Consider the following 24,864-nt stretch of genomic DNA (forward strand, 5'->3'; position numbering starts at 1 on the left):
GGAGGCTACACAAGCACTACCCCCTGCCAAAAGGTTGACATGACCCCCAATGCTGGAGAGAGACAACCTTTCTTCCTGCTCTGCAGTAGAAGCAGCTGTGAGGGGACACCCCAGCTGGGCAGCAGTGGGGGCTGGCACTGCCACCCACCCAGCCAGGGCTGCCCCTCAGCTGCCAGACCCAGAGCGGGGTGGCCGTGCCATCAGTTGGACACGGGGTTTCTGCCTGCACCTTGAATCTTTTCCATTCAGTTCCCTGCAATAACTATCACTCTTCCCTGCTAATAATGCCCTCAAATCCTGATTTCCTGAAGCCACTTCTTTTAAGGTCGTGATGTCCCTTTTTTTAAGACTTAATAAGCTTGATACTGACCATGTGGCGTTAGAGTGGGTTTGTAAATATTTATATCCTAGGTATTACTCCTTTGATAGCAGACACTAGGACAAAATTTCCCACATTAAAAGGGCTCTTGGGGAGGGTTTAGGAACTCTGGTCAAGCAAAAATAGTTGCCTGAAGGAAGAGGAAAAACCTTGGAGAATTACCAGACTCCTTTTTTTAAATTTTCAGACAAATAGACTTTTCAAACTTTGCCCTGAAAAGAGATCTGGTCATGACCTACTATAAATCTCATATGGCCATTTAAAACCTCACAGTGCTCTGGTTAAACAGCATTGCACCAGACAAAACCTCCAGGGCATGAGGACATTGCTGCGGTTTTTCCTTTTCAAGCTTGTATATTGTCCCTATAACATATTGCCAATGTTCACAGGACCAAATGAGACTGTGGCCTTTCTTTAATGTACTCAGAGCTCTTGTGTCAAGAGCCTGTGAGGTCAACAGGAAAACATGGAATGAAATCTCAGCTGAGCGTCAGTCTTTCCCAGGCTTCCTGGCAATTTCCAACTTCTCACTCTATTGTTTTCACTTAATGAGATAGAGCTTGTCCTTCACTCAATAAAACCAAAAATAACTAAAAGAGTGAAGACCGAAAAAATAAGCAGTTTTGCAAAAGCCTGGCAGGTTTCCAATCTGCTAAACCTCTTAACAAGCATATTCGTTTTTCCAATTTGAAACTTTTTGGTGCAAACCCTCCTCATGCAAACACCACCCAAGACTTGCAGGAAGATGTACAGTGTGCAGAAAAGAGCACTGTGCTTCCAAGATGAAAGCTGTAGCCTATGTTTTTGAAATAGGGCTGCTGAACGGTGGATCTCTCAAAAGAACCTACTTTGGGGCTCCTGCAGTTGGATGACCCTCGGTTTTCCTCCTCCTGCTGGAGGGATTCACAGTACAACACCTTTCTCTATTAAAGCTGAAGAGGGAAGCAACAACTGCAAAGTTGATGGTGCAGATCCTGAGAACAGTTTGAGAAGACAGCAAAACCTGAACACTCCTCTGATATTATCACTCTGTGATACAGAAATGTACTGTGACCTCTGGTTCAGCTTCCCTTTTTATATCATTTTCTGTATTAGCATTTTCTGTATTAGCATTGTCAGCTAAAACCAAATGTTAACCTCAGACTGCGGATGTTTTCTGAGTGTTGTGTAAAAATATATGCATTTTCCTAAATAATTATGATGGCTTTAATATTGGTGAAACGCACCAGGTTGACACCTGATTATCCTGGAATTTATCCCTTGTGTTTCAAAGATATTTGCCCCCTCCTGCAGCCTTGCATTATTCCCATGCATATTCTTTATCCGTGCAGACAAAGGGCACTGTTAAAGCCAACGAGTTCCTTAGCAGTTAAAGTAGTTAGCTAATTTGAGACAGCACCACATTATTTTCTAAGAAATGTATTTTATTATTTTCTTTCATTTTGTCAAAATGTAGCATTAACCATTTCTTAGATTTACAAAAGACATGACAATTTTCTGTGATTAACCACTGTACATTCTGTCTTCCTCTGCCTGTGTAAGGTCTCCCAGGTTGATTAGACCAGGCAATTACAGCAAAGTTGCCCTACTCAAGTTATTGTTTTTATGGCCAAAAGTCTAGTATCACTGTGCAGCAGCAGTAAATTGGGGATCTGGTTTGAATTGTTTGTATGTCAGTAATTTACCACATCAGCCTTTTAAATATATTACAGCAGACTATGAATACCCTCTCTGGTTAATGAGAGAATGTATGGTAAATGAATTCCCACTGCCCCACATGGAGAAGACAAACTGCAGTGTCACAATGCACTCCTTGGCTGCAGTGGCGTTGAGCTCCGCAGGGATGTCATGCACCAGTGTTCAGCTGTTGAGCTGGGAGATTAGCTTGAAGGCACTGGTAACTGCAAGCTCCATAACTGCATGGACCCACCAGTCACTTCTCCAGTTAATCCAAGAACTGTAAGGACGAAGTGGTGAAACATGTGAGTAGTCTAGCCAATGAAAAAAAGGGAGATCATAGAGGGAAGGCAAATTCTGGTTCCAGGCAAGATAAGCCTTTATTAAATTCTGCACTACTTTTTATTAAGGCCATACCATGCTTGAAATAACAGACTGAGCTATACTGCAGCTCGACTGAGTCAAAGTTTAGCTTGTGTGAATGTTTAGGATGATCAAATGTACTTTCTGCACCTGTGCTGAAAAAATAATTATCCCCAAAAGTTGTGCTTTTCTTTTCTTTTAGGAGTGACACCCAGCTCACATGGCAACTGCAATTCTAAAATTAACAACATATGTTTCCAAAGCTGAGATGTAAACAGGGTTTGCTTAGTTAGAAAGCGATTGCCTTAGGTTTGTCTTGTACCTGGTAAAAGCTTGTTAAAGATAGTATTGCAATTGAGTGGTTTTTAGTTTAGTTGCGAACCAGGACAGTGTTTTAATAGTTTTGTTTTAATCTTGATATCATCTTGTGCGGAGTAGAGTTATTTGTTTGGTTGCAGGGCCACATGCCTGGGAAGTATCTTATTTAAGTGATATACATCTTTGGTTGACATGACTCATGATACAGTTGGACTGAATAAGTCAGCCCTGTATATAAATAAGCAAACAAATGTAAACCACATTGTCATAATAGCAGAACCACAACAAGCTAATTAACGATGGACAACACAGTCATCAAATCAGTCACAATCAAGACCCGAACCAATCAATCAGAGCTCTGAGTTATCAAACACACACATTTAATGCAGAAGGTAATCAGCTTTAAATTGTAAGCTTGACTTGAGATGGAACTATATCCAGTTAGTTTTCTATCAGGTAAAAAGGAAGAGAAGCCAGCTCATGTTTCAACCAAGTTCCTCACAAACATTCAAGTTGACGTAAGGCATTGAGTAAAGCAATCAAAGATTATATTCTTCAGTCTTTGCCAGTGGTGCATGGAGGACTGGTGCTGTTACAGTTCAGGCCAGGGAAGTACATCCATCAGAGCAAACTCATTAGCGATGCACAGTTTAGCATTTCCTTCTCATGTCACATGATTATCACGTATGATTAGTCTTCTGCTCTTATCCTTTCCTGGCTATCAAACTCGAATCAGAGGTCACTCTGAAAATCATATGCTGTTGCAGCTTTTAAATTATTGATGCAGCATTTATGAAAATACTTTTTGAAGAATTACTAGATAGGAACTATGAATAACTTTTTGAATAATTCACAAGCAGTAAATGACAGATTTAAGAATTTGTCATTTGCTTGTAGGTTTAGAAACAATTAATATAGACCTTTTCCCCTTTTTCTTTCTTTGGCCAAACACCTATGTGCTTGTGCATACGTGAAATAAGGAGCGATCCTTCCTTTAAAGGAAATTAAAGTGTTCAGACTCATGCTTTCTTCCTAAGGATCTCTGTTTCACAGGATTGCTGGCTGCCAGCAAAACACAGCAGAATCTTAGGCCAACATAACAACACAGCTTAAAACTGGCATCTCCTGCTTGGTGATCCAGAGAAACGGCAATGTTTCTCACAGCCCGAGGTCTGAGTCTTCTATCTAGTTTGTAGGTCACTGCTGAATGTACTAGTAGCCTCGCAAGCAGGAACTACTGGCTGAGAGGTGACACACCAGTCTCCTGCGTGATCTGTGTCCCGGTGACTAATGACAACGTTTCCCTGCAGGGGAAGCACTTAAAACCCACACTCAGCAGGAGTCACCTCCTCAGGACTAGCTAATAACCTCGTCAGCACACAGTCTCTCCACAACTTCTCTAATAATAGTCACTTCTTTACCCTAAGTTAGGAAGCCAAAACAAATTCGTTCACAGCTTGCCTTGATGACTTTTAATCTAACACCACAGCTGGCCTTTGCACTTTTTATCAGATGAATTCCAATAATCATTAAACAAAGTTTTCTCAGGTCTACTTCAAACTTGGGCCAGCATATCTCACAGCCCTTATTCTTGTGCCACACGCTTGCCGTGGTATTTCATCCTGTAAAATCAGTTATGGCAACCTGAATAATTAGTTGCTGTATTTGTAGGCCATCAGGCCTGTAGTTATTTCCAGTTAGCTATACTGCTTTTCTTTGTATCCAAACTCATGCTGTCTAACCCTGGAGAGCACAGAGCAAGTCTTCAAAGTTTTAGTCAATGAGATCATCCCAGTAATTTGTTACTGCAGGCTCTGTCTGTCTAACTTTATTTCCCCATGTTAAATAATTGCAATATTGTTTCTTTAAAACCCTTGACAACAAAAATCAAAACAACCGTAAATAATCCACAGACATATGGAATTGTTTTGAGAAAGAAAGTAAATTGCTGAGGCTCCTTAAAAATGGAAATCTACCAAGGAAATCCCAGCAGTCTCTTTGACAGCAGTCTCTAAAACTTTTCACTTGCTTTGATGTTATTTGTAATTTATGCCTCTCAGAGGCTCTTAGATGAAGGAAATCATCTATTTTAATAATGTGAAACCTTCTTCTGGCCACTTGAGATGGGAATTCCTGCTCTGTTTCCTGTGCCTCTCTGTTAGGGCCAAAGGGGGAAGGAGGGATTAAAAAAAATCGCATGGCTGTTAGTGATCAGAGCCATGGCATCACCTACTGTTCTGAAATGTCTGCCCAAACATTACTTATCTCTCACTGATGAGGTTACTTGTTTAGAAAGCTGTCTTTTTTAGCTCATTCTCCACTATTATTTCATTGTATTAGTAATTCTTAAAGATACGTTATGTGGTGACGATTATAGTAAAAAAGCAACTATTGAAATAGTTCCTTTAATTCAAAATTATTTTAATTACTAGTGATACCTATCCATTTTTTTTTCTCCCATCTGTGCTAAGCCTCTTCATGATTCAAAAACTGCCACTAGCCTATCACCTTTGGTAACTGCTGTTCTCTAAGCTGAGTGAACAAAGGAAAAATTAAACTGGAGTGTGTCAGGCAGGCAGAATAGGAAATACATTTTCCTGCGGGAAAGCTACTCTCCTCCTAATTACCCTGCAATTGCCAGGTTCAAAATTTAATTTATGAGCAGCATAGATAAAATGCCCACATTAGTCCATTATTTCATTAGGATCTTTTCTGCGCTTGATTTCAAAAAGGAAAGATTTTGCAGCTTTTGGTGCATTGGCACTGTCAGCAGCTGCTCTGGGCAGCACTTGAGAGGTACTCCAAAAAAAATTAAAAGCAGTCTTCTAATAGTAAGGTTTTATAGAATGAGGGAGGTGCTGTAAAGTGCAGTTAAATAAATAAAAGAAGACCTGGTGGGCTGCTTCAGACACTGCTGACCACATTCAGAAATACGTTCAGAAACATTTGAAGGAGAAGGACGTTTTTCAGCCTGAGGCTGCTGCTGCACCTTCCACCTGCTGTAAAATACACTAAGTGCAGCAAATGAACCTAATAACACCCCCAGAGTCCATTTTACTCTGGCAAGCAAGGAGTAGCATGCAAAAGGATAGAGCAGTGGGTAAAACTGACAACATGTGATACGCAGCTAGCACACAATTTCAGCTGCGGTGTTGGTGACCGAGGCCAAATCTACACTTCAGTCAGGTTGGGGCAATGACTTATGTGGACATTTAAATGAGCTTTGAACACACAACAGGAGGACACTCACAGCCAATGGAGCTCAGGAACAATTCTGTGCTGGCATAGTTATCTAGCTTCTCGGATGGGCTTCATAACCCACTGAGCTGTGTGTCCCAGAGAGCACTATAGTCTGACACACAGAGTCATAGGATGGATGAGGCTGGAAGGTACCTCTGGGGGTCATCCAGTCCAACCCCTGCTCAGAGCAGGGTCAGCTAAAGCAGTTGCCAAGGGCTATGTCCAGATGGATCTTGAATGTCTCCCAGGATGGAGACTTCACAGCCTTGTTGGGCAACCTGTTCCAGTGTTCAACCATCATCACAGAAAAAAAAAAATACATTTTTTGTTATGTTTAAAGTGATAATTCCTGTATTTCAGTTTGTGCCCACTGCATCTTGTCCTTTTGCTGGGCACCACTGTGAAGAGCCTGGCTCTGTGTTCTTTACTCCCTCCAATATGGTATTTATCCCTCCCAGTTTACTCAACATCTCCTCATCTGAAAGATGCTCCACTCCCTTATTCATCTTCACAGCACTTTGCTGGAGTTGCTTCCTGTCTCTTTTGTATTACAGACCCCAGGACTGGATTCAGTACTTCACATGTGTCTCACTGGGACTGAGTAGAGGGGAAGGATCATCTCCCTCCATCTGTTCGCAGTGCTGTCCCTACTGCAGCCTCGGGTGTTGGCTGGCTTCGCCTCGAGAGAGTATTGCTAGCTCATAGTAAACGTCCATCAGGACACTCAAGCTTTGTCTGCAAAGCTGCTTTCCAGACGGTTGATCCTCTTTGCTTATACTGGTACATTGAGTCTCATCCGAGACTTCCCAAGCCCAGGCCATAGAAGTCCAAAAATTATGTCTAGTGTTCCAGGAAGGCAAGAGATCTGGGCAGAAAATATGCATCATTCATCTAGTGTACGTTTTAGTCACCAGCCCCGCAGATTACAGAAAAATTGTCTCTGCAAGCTTCCTCTCCTTCCCACCACCTACAGTTCTCCTCTGTCATCTTTTTTGCCTGCCTTATGTCCTAGATCTACATCCATAGGATTTTTGCCATTAAAAACGTTCCAGTTAAGAGAAATGAATGCTTATATTTAAGCTACCATTGTGCTTTGCGGTCAATAGCCCTATAAAGCTAATTTTTATGGGAAAGTTTATACCTTTTATTGATTCTTGTCTGCAGGCCAAGGAAGATAGCAATGCTTTCTTTTACACTCGGGTTGCTTTGGAAGGATTTCTTCTCAACTGTGAGGTGACAAAGTTATGGTGGGATTCAGGTACCTGAACATAGGCACCTAGAGTCACTAGAGAAGCTCTGAGATACAGAAGATGTCTTTAGGAGCCTAACATTTCATATGGCTAAGGCAGCTTAAGACTGCTGAGATAGAGCACAAGCACTAGATAGATGCTGGCATAGGGACAACTAAAGGTTATGTCTATTCATTTGTTTTTTTAAAAAGGCAGAGTAATGCAAGGAGGAAAGGAAAAGATAAGGTGGAGGGAGAGAAACAAGAGCAAACTATAAAAGTGAGAGAGTCCAAGCACAAAGGCAAAAGGGAAAACTATCTTGCTGATTCTGGATGTGACATGCAAGTCTCAGACTCAACCGTCTGAAAATTCAGTGCCTCTGAGCCGTACACAAAACCTATCAATATATTTCCCTATTGCAGTCTAAGTCCATAAGAAAGTGCTTGCCCTTTCCCTGAGAAACAATTTGGTTATATTGCTTGGAAGTTTCACTCCTAAGTATTCCCTTTCATTTCCCTGCACAGAATGTGAACAGAGTGCTTTTAGGAATGGGAGATGCCTGCCCTGATTCATTCTTCTGAGGTTTTGTTTTCACTTTGCCCCTGAGGAACTGGCTATTTTTAATGACTTTTATGATTAATAAAACTGTCTGAAGGCCTGCTGGGGTCTTCAAGCTAGTTATCGACAAAGTCATCTAACCCTGTCCCCTAGCGTCTAAGCTAATGGCAGAGACCCAACACTTGATCTTTTTCCCCAAGCTGAGGCTTGTCTAGCAGGGTTTAAATTCATGTCAGGGTGATAAAATAAAAATCCCAAAGAGTTACTTTCTTGCTGCACTGACTATGGAAAACCATACTCTCCTGGAAATCTATCTGTCCATCTGATGTTTTCTTGCAAAGCTCTTGTGCAACATCTTCAGCTTTCCCCAAGCTGTTTCCCAGCTGCAGGCAGGTGACCTGATGCACTTTTAAAGAAATACTGAATGTATATCCTCACAGCTGAGCCCTGAACTCCTAGCAGCAACACTTGTTGACTCCTACACCTTTAACAGTCTCCCTGCTGCATCATACCGCTAAACATAAATTCATGCTCTGAAGAGGCTCTCCACTTCACAGCACATCCTAGATGGTGCGTGACCTCAGGCAGGCAGAGGGGTGAGATACTGAGGTAAGACCAGAATGCCAGAAAGGGGCTGTTAGCCTGGGGGCAGAGAGAGGGAGAAGGCAGCAACGGCTTGTTGTGGCACTGCAAGGGAGAAGCAGCACCAATGAGCAATATTTTTTTACTGTTCCTGTGCCGTCTCCCCGCTGTCGTATTTCCTTTTTGCCGGCTTGGGAGAGGCAGGAAGAACAAAAGATACAGTGAAGAATAGGCAAAGGCACCTAGCCTTGGCTTAGTAATAATGTAATATCATAAGAAACCTAAAATGATACATCGCAGTTAATGAACAGCAAAACATATGAGATATGGATTGAAAAGGTATATTGGAAGATATAAGTTTAACTACATTGGGACAGACCAATTTTTTTTATTAAAATGCCATACAGTTCTAGTGCTTTTCCTGCTAGTTGGTAGCACATTTCACAGACATAAAGAATTGATAACATCCTGCGGGAAAGTGCAGCTGGGGAGCCACTGAGTCCAGACACATTGGTACCACATTCTAGATTAATAAAGAAAACAAAATTATATTTGCTTTGTAATTTATTTCTGCCTCCCCTCATCATCTGTGTGTGCATGAATAATCCTCAAGTTTGCTTTCCATGGATTCAATCTAGCAAAAGGATGCAATTCACATTTGATTTTTCCTTTGAATTATAAAGGGCAATTTATATAGCTCGTTCTTAACAGAGACTTATATATTTGTGCTTATCATACTTATTCATTGTTTTTCACATTATAACTGAGGAAGGCACAGCAAAAGTTACTATTAGGGGCTGCTCTCTATTCTAAAATCCTTTCTTAAGTACCTGTGCACTGTGTTGCTGGGTTACAGTGAGTCAGATCCTGATATCCTAGCTAGTCAGAACCTTCCTGCTGGAATGAGCGATTCCAGTTACTCCAATCCAAGCTGTAAGGTGGAATGCTACTAAGCCAGAATAAAGGGTCAAGAGTCTGGGCCTGGTCAGAATGGGAGAAGACTTTTTTCCTCTGTGACTCAGACCCCTTAAAACCTAAGACTGCACCACAGGCAAATATTCAGTAGCTGAAAATTGATTTTGAACATCCTTTATTTTGAACCAGTATGTCAATAATAGATAAATAGCATATCCTGGGCAACTTTTTCTAAAAACATATTAAAATAGTTATGCGTGTTGCTGGAAAACAGGTTGTATTTACATCAGAAAATGAGAACAGAAGAAGCTTTTACAAATCTTCAAATAATCTCAAACTAATTAGCTTTTAACATCCTTTCTGCTACAATTCTGGGCTTTATTAGCTGTTCCACTTGCCATTCCTGAGTCTGCCTAATGTCTTCTGTAGAACAACTATGTGTTTTTTCCAGGCATCTGTCATTTCTTGAAACATAAAAAAGAGAGCACTTGGAATCAACTAACAGACCATCTAAATGCTGCTCTGCACAGCGAGTGATATATGCTGACAAGGAGTAGAAGTCAAATTTTCTTTATACGGTTCTTTATGGTGAGCAAGCCTACTTAAAACAAGCTCCTTCTCAAGGCAGCATATTGATTAGAGCTGACGGGCCGAAAAGACCTTTGGGAGACAACAGAATATGGCTTGAGTCAAAGAGTAACACTAAAGCTGGCAGCAGCAACATTAAGAGTCAGTAAAACCTGAGAGAGTTTGTCTCACGCTGAAATTTATTGCACCCATTTGGACAGCCATTATGGTAGTTAGTAATTTTATCTGCACAAGTTCATCTGTATTTGGACTCCCAAAGCTTAGCGAGAGACCTTGCAAGGCAGAACCATACCCGGGGCCCTGCTGACTGAGGCAAAAGACTGCCATGCTGAAGTGAGGTACGACTGTGTCTGAAGATTACGAAAGGCTGTCCATTTAGACGGCCAGCCACAACGTGAGTTATGTTAATAGCAACTCTGAAATAAGGTGAAGGTAGGCTAATGTAGACAAGGATTTTTCTCAGCTGCACTGCGGTGGCTGTCTTCTGTGCCTTGATGAAGCTGTCACTCACAAGCAAAAATTGCTGTTTCTTAGATGGAAGTACATATACTTCCTGTATTAGGGAATAAATGAGACAAGAAAACCTGGGCTGATTTCCAGAGAAGTCTTATCAAATTCTCCTGATGAGATATTTTGAAAATGGTAGATTAATGCCATTCTACAGAACATTTTGTCTTGCTCCTTTGCCTAACTTAGTTTCTGAAACTGTCATGGCTGATGTTCCATATCTTCACTAGTGATCTGTTTCAATGCTTAATTACCTTCATCTTTGCAACAGTGGGTTGATGCCTATCCTACCAAAGACCAAGTCACTGGAATCACCTTCAAGATGTTAGTGGAGGGTCTATTCCTGAGATGGGTGCTACTGATATAATTGAACCTGATAAAGGATCAGCTTTTAATAGTGGTCTAATGAAACAGTAGAGTACCAAGTTGGGAGTGGATATAGTTCTTCATATTGCGTACTAGCTCCGGTCTTTAGGACAAGTGGAGAGGGCTGACTAATCCCTAAAAGGGAAATTACAAAGAGGGAGGAACTAAACCTCCCTTGTTTCCCATCCAGATCACAATGGACATGGTGTTGGGCATACCAGGTATACTGTTTAAGAAGTCCTTAGGTTCCTGTATTCCTTCTAGCCAATCAAAAGAGGTAGGAATATTCAGAAGCCATTTTTTAATTACAAAGTTAGGCAGTAGGTCGGTCTCTTTGTAAGTCAATAGCAGGAAAAACTGGATGCCAACAAACCCACTATCCTATACCTCACTGGCCAGCTTTATCAATACCTGACAAAGAGGGTCCAGTTCCACTTTGATTTAAGTCAGCTGCATTATTTTTGAGTCATTTTTTATGCCCCTCCACAACAGCTGAAGTCCTGACTGTATGAGTCACAACTTATTTGTTCACAATGCCAGAAAATTGGCTTGGATGAGGTGTTCAAGTGACTTCTTGCAAGCTCACTTATAAATGATCTTAGTCCTTGTCATGCTTTCCACTCTGTATTTCCATTCACCCCCCACTAAATCAGAGTCTTTCTTCCTGTCACCACTGACTTCAGGTGTAACTTCCTAATTTCTTATTTTACTGAAGTGCAAGGATCTCCTCTCCTACTGTCACATGTGGCACCAAGATTTCGTACAAAAGGGACTCCTGTGGAGTTCTCCCTCTCTCTTGAAGGACCATCAGTCCAGAAATAGTTCTTCAAATGGTAGGATTCAGCATTTCAAATGCTTCTGTCTGACCAAAAGAGCTTGTGCAGAAACTCATGACATCTTTACTTTCACGTTAGCCCACTATAATGAGACCTTTTGGTAGCCCAGCCCTGAGCTCCTATTCCATATCTGGCTTATCATGAAAACCAATGCAAAGCATGCATATTTATTACTTATGTCATGAGTACTGAGGTCATCTCTAGTGATGTTTACCTTCTTTAATGAACCTAAGCCATCTGATCTTCCGTCAGCAAATGAACTCATGCTCTCTAGAGACTGCTCTCTGTTGTATGCAGCAACTCCTGATGCTGCTGAGAAAGGAACTTCCTCAAAGTGAGGAGGGAGACAGCTGGGAAAGAGGAATGACTGGAAAGTAGCAGTGTCCAGAAGAAAGCACTTTGTTATTACAAGGAATCAATAAGTGCTTGAAAGACTTCCAAAGCTTCAGAATTATTTGATATGGAAAAACTATGCCTGACCACAGTCTCAGCCACTAGTCCCATATGTGTAAAAGTGCTCAAAAGAGTTCTTTTTCCTTCTTGCAAAATCTATCTAGATTTATCAGCCCTTTCCTGGGCCTTTTGGAGTGAAAAACAATATCTGGTGTGAGGACTAGAGTCCTTTGAGTAATGCTGCTTACCACGTACTGATGTTCACTCTTAGCCACTGTAAAGGGGAACCTTTGCACATTGAGGACATTAAAGGTCGAAAAAAGTGGGTGTTCTACATTCTATTTCAGACGTTTATTTCAAAGACACCATGTCAGATTTCCACCCAACATCAGAAATTGGCCTCAGACAGCAGAGGGTGTCTTACATAGAAAGTTCCTAACACAACAAAACTGATGAAGAAAAGAGAGGAAAATAAAACTTGTGGAGCACTCATGAAGGACAACACACAAAAAGAACTGCCCTCGGTCTCAGAAGGAAATTAAAATATTCTCTACAAGTTCATCCACTTACAATTTACTTTTACATACATACACCCCACTCCCCTCAAAAGTCTCCGTAGAAATGGTTTCCTGATTTCACACTCAGGGCAGGTAGGTGGCTGTTCATGAGCTATTCTCAAAGCTGTTCATCATTCTCCAGGCCACTGGTCCAAGGGCATGTTCCAAGGATGGTAAAGAACACATAGGCTGTGCCTGTCACTTTTTAAGTCATTTTGCTTCAAGCCATTAAGAGAATAATTATACTATCAAGGTAAAAAGGCTCTATCATTCCTCTTCTGCTAAAGAGTTAACTTTCCTGGACCAGGGATTCTCTCTGCTCATATTCAGCTGGTGCAAGGTCAACGACAAACACACCGAGGAAGTCAGAGTTGCTTTATTTTTCTTGTGAGCAGGTCAAATAAAACACTGCTGATGCTCCATTTATGTGGAGTGACAAGCAAACACTTGGCAGCAGTGGAAAGCACACACTGGAATCTGGCACCAGGCTCCTAGCACAGCTGTCAGCCTGCTGACTAATCACTTCATCCCCACACTAATGCTGCTCCAGGTCTGTTGGACCTTTTCATCTCAGATAGCTCAGCACGTGATCCTTCTGATAGGGCTATTTATACAGATGTGTCACTCTTAATTTTTATGTAGCATTTATTTTAGAAGGTGTTTTTTTATATCCAAGGGGTTTTCTCAGTGATTTTCCCTTTCCTACCATATTCCTTTCAGGTGGGAGCTGTGATTGTGCTGCTTCCAGTATCAGCCAGGCCTTAAGCAGATACCCCCTTGCCAGACTGAAATTTCTTGAGGGTTTTTCATATGTCTGTGTGCGTAAGCTTCATAACTTGTTTTTGCTAAACAGGCTTGCCTATCCGTTTTCTTCAGTGACTACTCCAGCAATTAAGCTGCAATCGCACAGGGCACACCTGACTCTCTGAAGAGACCTGATTTACCTTAGGTTTGCATTATCGGATCATACTAGTAGTCTTGTCAGCACAAGCTATTTAAGCAACTCCCAAGGACAGTGTTAAAATATAGGTGGAGTCTATGAACTCTGTTCTTGGCAGCTGCGCTTTATTAGTTGTGCTGCGCAAAGGTGGTGCAGCTAAAGTAATGCAGTGCTTTCACAGAAGCATTATATATTGTGACAAGCCGAACAACCTCCAGGACTCTCACTCATCATGACTCCCATTTCATACCTCATCCATTACAGGAATGAGGTATGAAAACATTTCTCTGTTTCCTAAAGATATTAACAGACTCCTGGGAAATCGTTTACCTGAAGAAAGGGAAGTGCTTTTTTGTGTGTTCAGACCCAAACAGCTAACCACAGCAGGGCTAGCTGCTTTTTTTTGGTAGTGAGTGATAGGTTTTGACAATCATTAACTGTAAAGAACTCAGTTAATTGGTTTCATGCTCACGGTTAGCAAAGGTACAAAACCATAAATTTATGTCACTGCTGTACTGTGTTCAGAACAAGGATATCCAGGTGATTTTTAAAGAATAACAAAGGATGTCTCCTAACACACTGAAGACAGGCAAGTTTGGTCGTCCCTACGTATTACTAGGATGATGACCGAAGCCCTGGAAGTGTCAACTGATTTGGTCATTAAGAATTGACATGGCAGAGATAAAACTAGAGCAGAGTCTCCTTATACTCACATTTGTATGTTAAGTATAGAACCAGCCTTCCTGTTTTAAAACATGGATATATCTGTCTGTCCTCAAGCAGGTGCATATTATACAATTTATGTTACCATCTCCCTTTTCTCAGCCTGATTTGGGCCTGAAATGAACTGACAGCATCCATATTCGTTCTGTAGGCTATCCTTATGGTGCTGTTTCTTGGCATTGTACATTCTCAGAAAATATCCCCGTATGTTCTGTTACAACATTGGGGTGGGCTGATCTGCAAGCCACAGAATCATAGAATCACAGAATAGTTTGGGTTGGAAGGAACCTCAAAGATCATCCAATTCCAACTCCCCTGCCATGGGCAGGGACACCTCCCACTAGATCAGGCTGCCCAAGGCCTCATCCAGCCTGGGCTTAAATACCTCCAGGGATGGGGAATCCACAACTTCCCTGGGCAACCTGTGCCAGTGCCTCCCCACTCTCATGGTGAAGAAATTCCTCCTTATCTCCAGTCTGAATCTGCCTCTCTCCAGTTTATACCTATTGCCCCTCGTCGTATCACTACAAGCCTTTGTAAACAGTCCCTCCCCAGCTTTCCTGTAGCCCCTTTCAGGTACTGGAAGGTCGCTATAAGGTCTCCTCGGAGCCTTTTCTTCTACAAGCTGAACAATCCTAGCTCTCTTAGCCTGCACTGGCATGGGAGATGCTCCAGCCCTCTGATCATCTTTGTAGCCCTCCTCTGAACCGTCTCCAACAGCTCCATATCCTTCTTATGCTGAAGATTCCAGAACTGGACACAATACTCCAGATGAGGTCTCACAAGAGAGGAACAGAGGGGCAGAATCCCCTCCCTCGACCTGCTGGCCACTCTTCTTCTGATGCAGCCCAGGATACAGTTGGCCTTCTGGGCTGTGAGCTTACATTGCCAGCTCATGTCAAGCTTCTCATCGACCAGCACCCCAAGTTCTTTTCTGCAGGGCTGCTCTCGATCATATCATCCCCCATCCTGTATTGAAACTCAGATTGCCCCGACCCAGGTGCAGGACCTTGCACTTGGCTTTGTTAAACCTCATGGAGTTCTCACAGGCCCACTTCTCCAGCTTGTTCAGGTCCCTCTGGTTGACAACCCATCCTTAAAGTCCAGATAGAACCCCATGGTAAGCGTGTTTCTAATGTCTTCACTGAAACAGAATTTGAAAAATACACAAGGGCAGCAGCAAGAAGTGGGCATTTCCGTTGCCTCTGTGATTCATTCATTATCAACACAGGAATACCCCACTGTGTGCATGGAAGACATGCAATTTCTTCAGTGCCAGGCAGCAGAGATAATTATACAGATCCTGGCATGATGTTCTCAGTTGGTGCTTTGAGGAAGAACCATGTGGAATTTGCTTCTTGCAACAAAGGAATAAAGAGTTTTCCATAAAAGACCTTTGCTGGGTTTTAGGTTGGCTTCAAGGGGAGAAGGAAATGATGTTTCAGATACTTTAATCTGGAATGAAAAACGAGACTCTGCCAACAGACCTCCTTTAAACCATGGAATATGTTTTCATCACTGAGTTTGAAATACCATTTCAGAATCTTGGTCAGATTTACTGCTTGATTTAAATCAGTTTAGTCTAATTGAAGTCAATGGAGCTATGACAGTTTATACGAGCCAAGGGACTGGTGTCTGTTTCAGAGTCCTGTTTTCCTACAACTGGCCTTGATCTTCCAGGCAGTGATAGATTTTCTGCGTATTTCAAATACTGCAAGCATTCATACAGACTTTCTTGGGATTTTCTTGAGCACTCATGACATCTACAAATTCAAATCACCTTCTGTGTTTACCTCTCAGTGTTGACAGTGTGATCCCTAACAGTATCATTTGTTTGTTAAAGTCAGCTCTTCACACTTATTGTTATATTCCTGTTTCCTATGGGGAGTCCGAGACACTGGGTAGTAGCACAGTGCTTCGTGGATAGTAAGGTAGGGTGAGATTTAGAAGGAAAATAGTTTAGATGATCCCAGCTGTGCAGATGACACTGGCTAAATATCCTTCTGTCTCCAGACACAAAAACAAGTACAGCAGACAGTGTGTGATAGCGCTACAGAGCTATCTGTAGCTGATAAGGTGGCCCTGATTACAACTCTTGCAATGCAAAGTTACACAGTTTTAGACTCCAAAATATGAAGCATGAGCATTTGCATAGCCTTTGTTGTGGCTTGAAAAGTATTTCAGAGGCTCACTCTGATGTTTTCTTGGCACAGTCTTTTCAAGACCTGAGTCCACCTTGCCTTGCATTCTTGACAATCATTCATACCTGTGTAAAGGAAGTATAAAGTGCCTTCATACTGCAAGGCAGTGAAGACCTGGGATCACAAATTCTGCAGGATAGGAAAGATTTTTCTCCTTTGAACCCCTTTAAAATTGTCACCAAATAATTGCAGTTTGGTAAAGAATTGCATCTGTTTTACTTGTATCTTGACCAGGTATCCATGCTGTCTGCCTTTGAAATTCTGGCTCTGAATTCCTGCGGTGCAGCATATGCTTAGCTGCCCAGGAACTTCTTGTGGCCAGTGCTGAATGCCATGATTTATCATCATAGAAAGCAGCTCAGCTGTAAGCAGCAGCTTAATATGAAGCATAGAGTAGGACCCAGATCCAGCACAATTAACCTTAAGAGGTCTCCAGAGGGCCACTGAGGCAATCTGATTTGGGAATCTCTCTCCACTGGCTGAATACAAAATGCCTACAGCTTTCTGCATGAATATTTAAACCACCATGGTGCTGTTCAAAGGCTGCCCATGGTCATGCACTCGGATGGAGCTGATAACTGGTCCCACCACAACGAACCTCTCAGTCTTCTCCAGGGACTGAGATGGCTCCATGTCTCAACTTGGATCACAAAATAGTTGAAGTGGGAAAGAGGTCTTAATCTCCCCAAATCACTGTGTTTCTGAACCTGCACATCTGAGAAAAACTGAAACTGTGAGGTATCTAGCAGGTTTTCAGAGAAGATTGACCTGTGCACTAGGCAGTGCAGGCAGATAGGTTGTTGGAGATTTGTGCAGTGTTTAGGTGCCCAAATCCCATGTAGCCAATGATGGGAGATACCTGATGAGAAACTTGAAATGGTGTGTTGGTTATTAAATGGTCTTATTACCGAACTTCTGGCAACTTTACCAGATATTTACTCTCTCAAGTCAGAGAGTGCATGTTCTGATCAAGAGCTATAAAGAACAGTAGTTCTTATCCAAATTGTTGTTTAATTGCTTAAAAAAAAAAATAATTTCTGTGATGTAGTAATTAATTCTGGGGCATAAGCCAGTAGCAAAATATGCATGAATGTTATGTGCCAGTCATTAAAATGTAAATAGGTCTTTTATTTTGACTGCATGATCTTGCTTATGTACTTTAGGAAGAACAGTCCAAAATGAAAGTTGCCTATTTAAAATAATGGTCGTTTTTTAATAGGAATACGTGAAGAAACGTGTAACTGTTTTCACCCTGGTCACAATGATATAATGATGATCCTTATAAGAATATGCTGTGTTTAAAAATGGAAAAGGTAAAAGGGGCACAGCAGGCTTCAACAATATCAGCATAAATGAGAAAATATTGTAATGTTAAAGTTTTGTACTCTATTGGCTACTATTAGAGCAGCAGACATAGATTTCCAGATGTTTGTGAAGAGTCCAACAGTTATATTTTATATCTATGGCTGTAGTAACAATTTCTATTCAGCAGCCTAGAAAAACATTTCATGTCACAACAGGAAAGAAATATTACCGTGGGTTTTTTTCTCCCTCATATCCTATATAGCAACTCTGAATACTTCAGTCAATGCCAAACAAAAATGGTGGTTTAAAAATTAAAACCACAGTCACTAGGGGCAGGACATAAATGTGCAGATGTTTTGTGATGTTGAAGAACTTTTCAAGCAACAGTCACAATGCTGTGGCGAAGACTGGAAATCCATCAGAGTCGGACACTGTCAAAAGCATTCCCTGAGCTACACTGTCAGAAAAGGCAGTTATCTTTTCATATTCCCTTAAGAAAAGAGGAAGAAAAAAAAATCAAAACCAGAAAACTTACTCACAATGGCCTTTATGTAGCTCTGACTATTTTATTAGCAAGGGACTGACTGTAATCTGTTAATATAAGTAAGCAACTTATATCTAGAGTTTACTGGGCAATCCATACAAGTGGAAAACTGCATTGTCCCAAAGCAGTACACAAAACATCAATTTTCCTTCTCCAGGAAGGAAAATTTTTACAAGCTTATGAGCTGTTTCTCTTTCAGGCACAGCCGTGCCTTAATGCTGTTATACAAATGGCTTGTATTTACCACACCTACCTGGGTAGACAAAGAGACATCATGAACAACAACAGAAACAGCAGAGGGCAAGTTTTTAAAGGCACTCATTGTAATTGGTACATTTAATGCCTGTGCATGATGACAGACCTCTCGCCTCCCAAGAGCTGGCAGGCACTTCTGCAAACATGCATGTAGCACCGAGCTGTCCTGCCAGAGCATGAGCATTTACTATTGCCTCTCTCTCCAGCCTGGTGGTTACAAGGGTGGAAATGAAGGTCAAAAATATAAATGGATGGCAGCTCCTCCCTCTCCTGGTTATTTTACTTGCTTTAATTAGAAAGGTGAGATCACAGGTGATGTTTTCTGCACTGCCTGGCCCCACTATGCCTCAACGGGTGCAGAAAGCTCTCCAACAGCAGCACAATTCCCCAAGCAATTAGAAATTCTCTGTAGCCACAATGGCACAGGCACCTGTGCAAGTTCCTAGCGAAAGAGATGTAGTGGAAGTACTGGCTTGTGTAAGACAGGTGGTCCGGTGGGTAAAGGTTAGCATATGTTAGGGGAGGTGAGGATAGGGCCAGGAAGTGTGCAGCCATGGGGAATCGTGGAGTTGAAACTGCATCTCTGATGGCCTGGCCTCTTTTCTAAGCCCCAGAAATTGCCTGTCATATGTGGCTTGTGTCAGGTGTCAGGTACCAGTTTTCCAGAATGAAATGCACCATTAGCAAGTAAAGAAAATTCATTAGGTGCAACATAGCAGAACTGTAATTAATTATTAGATATTATTTCTCACAAAATGCATCACTGATATCACATTGCATTAGCCACAATATTGGACTGATGGACCATAAACAAGGGTAATGATAAACACCAGTGAATGGAGTTGGGAGGAGATGGTTATTACGGTACCGGTGTGTTTCATGTGGGGTTTATTTAACAGTCTCATTAATGATCTGGAAAAGGAAGTGAATAACCATTTAATTAAGTTTGCATTTGATACTAAATTAGAAGCTGCTGCAGACACCTCCGAGGGCAGAGAAATAAATCAAAAGGAGCTAGAAGCATGTGCAGTAAAGAAGAAAATGAGATCTGGTATGAATCAAAAAAAGCAAGCTAATCTCTCTGGAAGCAAATAATCTAAAATGTAGCTATCAGTGGAGGAATTCTGGAGAAAGCAGTGTTGAAAGAGATGTGGGAGTGTTAATGGACTATATATTCCATCACAGCTTGGGTATTTGTTTACAGAAGCAACATATCAAGGAGCAGGAAGGTAATAGCCCTTCATTGTAGGGCTCTAGTGAGAACCCATCTATAATGCTGCACTCTGTTTTGGGCATCCTGTTATCAGAGAGATATAGACAAATAGGACTGAGTTCAGAAAAGAGACATAAAAATTATCCCATATCCCAGGAGATAATGACTTACGAAGAAAGATCAGAAGAAGTAAATGTGTAAGACTTATCTGAAAGATTACTGAAGTAGGGCAGGAAAGCAGTCTGCAAATATGTGAAAGCAAAAAGGGAGGAGGATCATTTATCATACAACTATTAGTAATGGCATGAAATAATAAGTAACAACAATAAATTTTAAAAGGGCAACTTCAGGTTGAATGTAGGGAGAAATTTCTGACAGTGGAATTTGGGTTAGTTTGCAGAGAAGTTTCCCAGGGGTAAAAGTAAAAGCTGGATTCAAGTCATTTAAAATCAAATTGGACAACTCAGTAGAAAATGCACCCTGCTTTAAGGAACAATCTTCCATTGCCTGGGGAGTAAGCTGGATGACTTAATAGGACATTTCACGCTCAAGTCTTTATGACTGTGATATTTTTAATATGTATGGTCAACTATTTCAGGAAAGTATACATTTCTTCTGCTGTCAGGCCTGATGATGCAAACACTTGCATGCAAACATAACTCTTAGGAAGGCAGGGAGTTCTGCTGACAGCGCTGCACAGCTGCTGTGCAAAACCACAAACCTGAGCTCTTCCAGTTTTTGCAGGATCAGTCTTAGATCTTGCAGTTGTCAATATCAAGATGGTATATACAGGTAACCACATCATTCACGGGTAGGTGATGGAGTGTGCAAACAAAAGGTGGGGGTCAGAAGCTCCAGTGAGGATGTATTATTATTGCTATTATTATCATTTTATTATTATCCTTATTGCTATTGCTACTAATAAATGACTGGTACTGTGGAGTTCAACTCCATTTCTTAACTGTTCACCTTTTTCATCTCCTGCTTTCACCTCTGTGCAGAATGTTCATTAGACAGTGTAAGACTGCTTTTTATACTGTTTTTTAACATTTGACATTTTTAATATATCCTAAAATGTCTGTTGAATGAGAAAAGAGACAAGCTGAAGTGAAAACATGATCCTCCCTCAGATAAAGAAGAGATATCAAAGGCTATGGATTTAAATGGATATGAGAGTAACTCCATATTTTGCCCCCAGTCATAATAATGTAATGTTGAACTCATTTCACCATTCATTAGGAGTAGAGGCAAGCTCATAGGCATTCAGATATAAACCACCATGGGTTTTACATGTGGGTTTTTTGTGTTCTTGTTTTCTTCTCTTCTCTCCCCACTCGATGATGGGCTTCGTGTGGGGCTAGCAGCCTGGTGGTGCCGCAGTCCAATGCTCGAGCCTCAGGACTCTCCAGCAAGGGGTCGAGCAGCAGCAGCTCCAGTGAATCCGAGACCAGCTCAGAGTCTGATTCAGAGAGCGAAAGCAGCTCCAGCGAGAGTGACGGCAGCAAGCCCTCACATTACTCCAGCCCAGAGGTAAGGGCTTCTGTTCTTTATGATTTAAGGGTGGCAATCCGTTATTACACCCACTCAGATCTTTTTCCAGGCAAGCCAACAGAAGGAGGCTGCAGGGAGCTGCACAAAATAACGGAAGGGAAGGACCCCAGGGGTCAACCCTTGGTGTGCTGTGAAATGCAAGTGGCTGGGGATCCTGGGGCAGAATAAAGCATTTGGAGAAAAAAAATGAGAAAGAAACAACCCTGTGATATTTTCCTCAAATTGGAGATGTGTGGAGCTCCTTGCAAGGCTCACAGCTTGCTTGAAGTTTTATGCAACTCTGCCTCCATAGCAATGGCTTCCTTAGTGCGTAAGTCCTGATGTGGGCTCGCAGCACTGCAAGGGAACTAAAGGCTTCTCTACACAGAGAAGCTATTATAAAATCAGTTTGAGGGTGGATTTTTAAAGCACAACTGTTGTTCTTCACTCACACACTTCCCTCTCCTCACTCTCTAAGTGAATTATTCTCTGCTACTGCTGCCTTTGTATGATTTATTTTAATCCACCTCCAAAATGGACTAAATTGAATTACTCATAGTGCAAAACATTAAGCCCAAACTTGTCATCTGGAAAGCTAGTACTGAAAATTTCCACATGTAGACAAGGCCTAGCCAAATTATAATTAAACTGCCAGTGCTATGCCACCTTCTACTTTCACCTCGGCAGAGCGCTCAACAGACACTACAAGGCTGCTTTCTCTGCTCTGCTTTTCTACCAGGTTTGACGTTTTTACATGTTTTACTCAATACACATCTTTAGTATAAACCATAAACTCCACAGCCACATCACACACATTAATGTATGTAAAAATATTCAAAAATCTAACAGCAAGATTGTAAATACATACAAAATACACTCCGTGTACCTCCCTGCTCTACATAAAATATCCAATTATCAGATTCCTCCCCCAAAAGCGGTGCCTCACCTGTCCTATAACCAGCAAATCTTTTCTCAGCTTTTGCTCGGTATTTGGGACCATGTTTCCTGCGAGGCAAAATGCAGCACTCACAGAAACATCCTTAATATATTTTTCTCAGGTTCGGTCACTTTTGTTCCTTATTTAACACTTATCTTCATTTCTCCCTTTCCTTCACAGTAGTTTCAGGTCCATTTCCAGTTAATTTTCCTCTCATTTTGTTCCTTTCCCAAATCTCTATTTCTGGTTCTCTTTCTTTTCATCTCTATTCTCTTCCTTCCACTCTCTCTCTTTCCCTGTTGCCCTCTCTGTGCTGCCCCTTATCTTATTTTCCATTCTGATCTCTCTCATCCAACCCGTTAAGACCTTGTTCTCCCTGCCTAGTTCCCTGCTGGAATTAGTGCAGAGATCTCACACTCGGTCTCTCCTCTCCTCTCCTCTCCTCTCCTCTCCTCTCCTCTCCTCTCCTCTCCTCTCCTCTCCTCTCCTCTCCTCTCCTCTCCTCTCCTCTCCTCTCCTCTCCTCTCCTCTCCTCTCCTCTCCTCTCCTCTCCCTATGGGTCTTCAGAAGGTGGAAGAAAAGTGACAAAGAGATGAAAGAGAAGGAACCATTGTTGGAGTAAGGAAATATCAGATAAAAGGACTAGTATAGTACCCAAAGGAGGGGAGGAGTGTTTACTCTCAAGGCAGATACCCCTGCTACTTGGACCTGAGAGCAGCAGTTCCTCAGGGAATGAGGAAGGTTAATTAACTGAGGCAGGTTGTGGATTTCATGAAGTCAAGCAGGGGTCTGAGAGTCGTGGAAACATGGAGGAAGTGCCTCCTCTTAAGCATTTTATTCATATCCTCTCGAGATCTGTGGAACTACTTTTGTACAGAGCCTGAGTTATCAGTGATCATTGTCACGCAACAGCTGCACTGCTCAACAGAGCGCTTGTCTCTTTGCATTATATTTGTGTGGTTTGCCTTCTAGGACACGCTGTATGAGACATGCTTATACAAAAATGTAAATGACTCAATGTGGTGGCTGCAATTGTTTTCATAGGTCATGCTTTGACGGGATATGGGAGAGGCCACACATAATAGAGTCAGCATGTCCCAGGGAAGTAAAGTACCTGTGCTTTCCCCAAGGTCCAGTGCTTTCCCAGGCCCATCGTATGACTGATGGTACCAGTTCAAAACACACTTGCGAGATGTCTCTGACTGGAAGTCTTGTCTGCTTTGCAATAATGCTTACATTATTGCACCTGGAAAAGCCGTCTTTCTAAAGTATGTGCCATGTTCTCTCCTGGTAAATGGAGACAGAGAGATCCTTCAAAGCTCTTTAAAGGGAGGCCCTGTCCACCTAAATTTAAGCAGTGGACTCAATTCCAGTTGTAGTCTTAAAACAAATTTAATCTATTGGATAAGATAGATAAAGCAAATACATCTTTGCTTTTGCTTTAGCACCAACTGATAAATTAAGGTACAATGAATTTTACTACTCAAGCATAATGCTGGGCAGGAAATCCATTTTTCCAGGTTGGGAAGAACTTAATCTGAAAATCTTCAGACCATTATAAGTCCTTCATTCTTTTTTTCCCCCATAATCTGAAATATTATATTCGTATACTCAAAGATTTTTGTTTCTAGGACAGTGTGCCTTCTGCTTTTGAGGTTACATAGAAATTCAATTGCTGTTTCATTTCTTCTGTATTTTTTTCCTCATCTCATTTTGAGACCTTTGAGTTGTTCTCAGGTGCCTAAACACAGTTGCCTAAAGTGTAAAAGCAGCTCATTGTAAAGCATACATATAAAATAGATTAGATGAATCGCATCCTAAAAGTGTCTGTTTCTTTCCATTGGCTATTTAGAGCCTGTAGTGACTAGCTCAGCTGTCTACACTTTATGTCTGCAGTAAACTAAGAATAATGGCTGAGCTAGAACAGGAGACCACATTCAGACTGGTTTCAGTGATGTGGACAAATTAAGGTGCCTCAGATATTAATGTGAGTAGTTACAGTTTTGTGGACTGCCAAACCTGAAATTATGAACAAGGAACTGAAGCTTCTATCTCCTGTTTCTTTGCTGAAGTCATGAATTCTTTGCATGACCTTAATTAATGTCATAAATGACAACTCTGCAAAACAATGACGTCTTGCCCTTGCAATTATTTCTCTGGTAGAAAAAAAACTTGGGTGTCAAGTCCATAGAAAGAGCTACATTTCAAAAGCTAAGGATTTGGTTTATTTGTTCTTGGTTCCATTAAATTATCCTGCAGACCTTTAATAAGGCTGAGCCTGGTTAGATAATTGGGAATTCCCACTATGCAGGGAGGACTAGGGGGAGAAATGGGCACAAAGCAAAGAAGCCATCTCGAAGGATGAAGCATCAGTGACTAATCAACAGTAACCAGGCCAGAAGAGAGAGATGTCATGCACCAGGTGCAGTGTCCTTTACAGTATCTATTGTTATTACTAGATCACAACCATTAAAGTTTTTTTCCTCTTCCTCAGGGATTCACATGCATGTTTTGTCTGTGCGTATTCCATCATCACAGGGTATACTTTCTGGCCTCAAGTTCCCACGTTCTGACTAACCAGCTCAGGGTTAAAGTGATTTGTAGGGTTATGCTCTTCCTCACCCTGCTCTTTCATCAGTAGAGAGCCACCTCCTGAGCGCTGTGCATCAAGTCCTTCAAGTGCCTGGACATCAGTACCAGTGATGTGA

General features: G+C 41.6%; 1 protein-coding gene across 3 annotated transcripts in view; it reads left to right on the forward strand.

Moving 5' to 3' along the window:
• AFF3 (ALF transcription elongation factor 3) overlaps positions 1-24,864 on the forward strand; it is a 328,608-nt gene that overhangs the window by 259,830 nt on the left and 43,914 nt on the right. For 2 of the 3 annotated variants that reach the window (XM_054087687.1, XM_054087700.1), the window contains exon 10: positions 21,051-21,219. In XM_054087687.1, the coding sequence (XP_053943662.1) occupies positions 21,051-21,219 (169 nt within the window). The remainder of the gene's footprint in view (positions 1-21,050; positions 21,220-24,864) is intronic. The other variant, XM_054087694.1, reaches the window with a different exon arrangement.

Source organism: Cuculus canorus, chromosome 1 (genome assembly GCF_017976375.1).
Source record: "Cuculus canorus isolate bCucCan1 chromosome 1, bCucCan1.pri, whole genome shotgun sequence".
Taxonomy (NCBI): domain Eukaryota; kingdom Metazoa; phylum Chordata; class Aves; order Cuculiformes; family Cuculidae; genus Cuculus; species Cuculus canorus.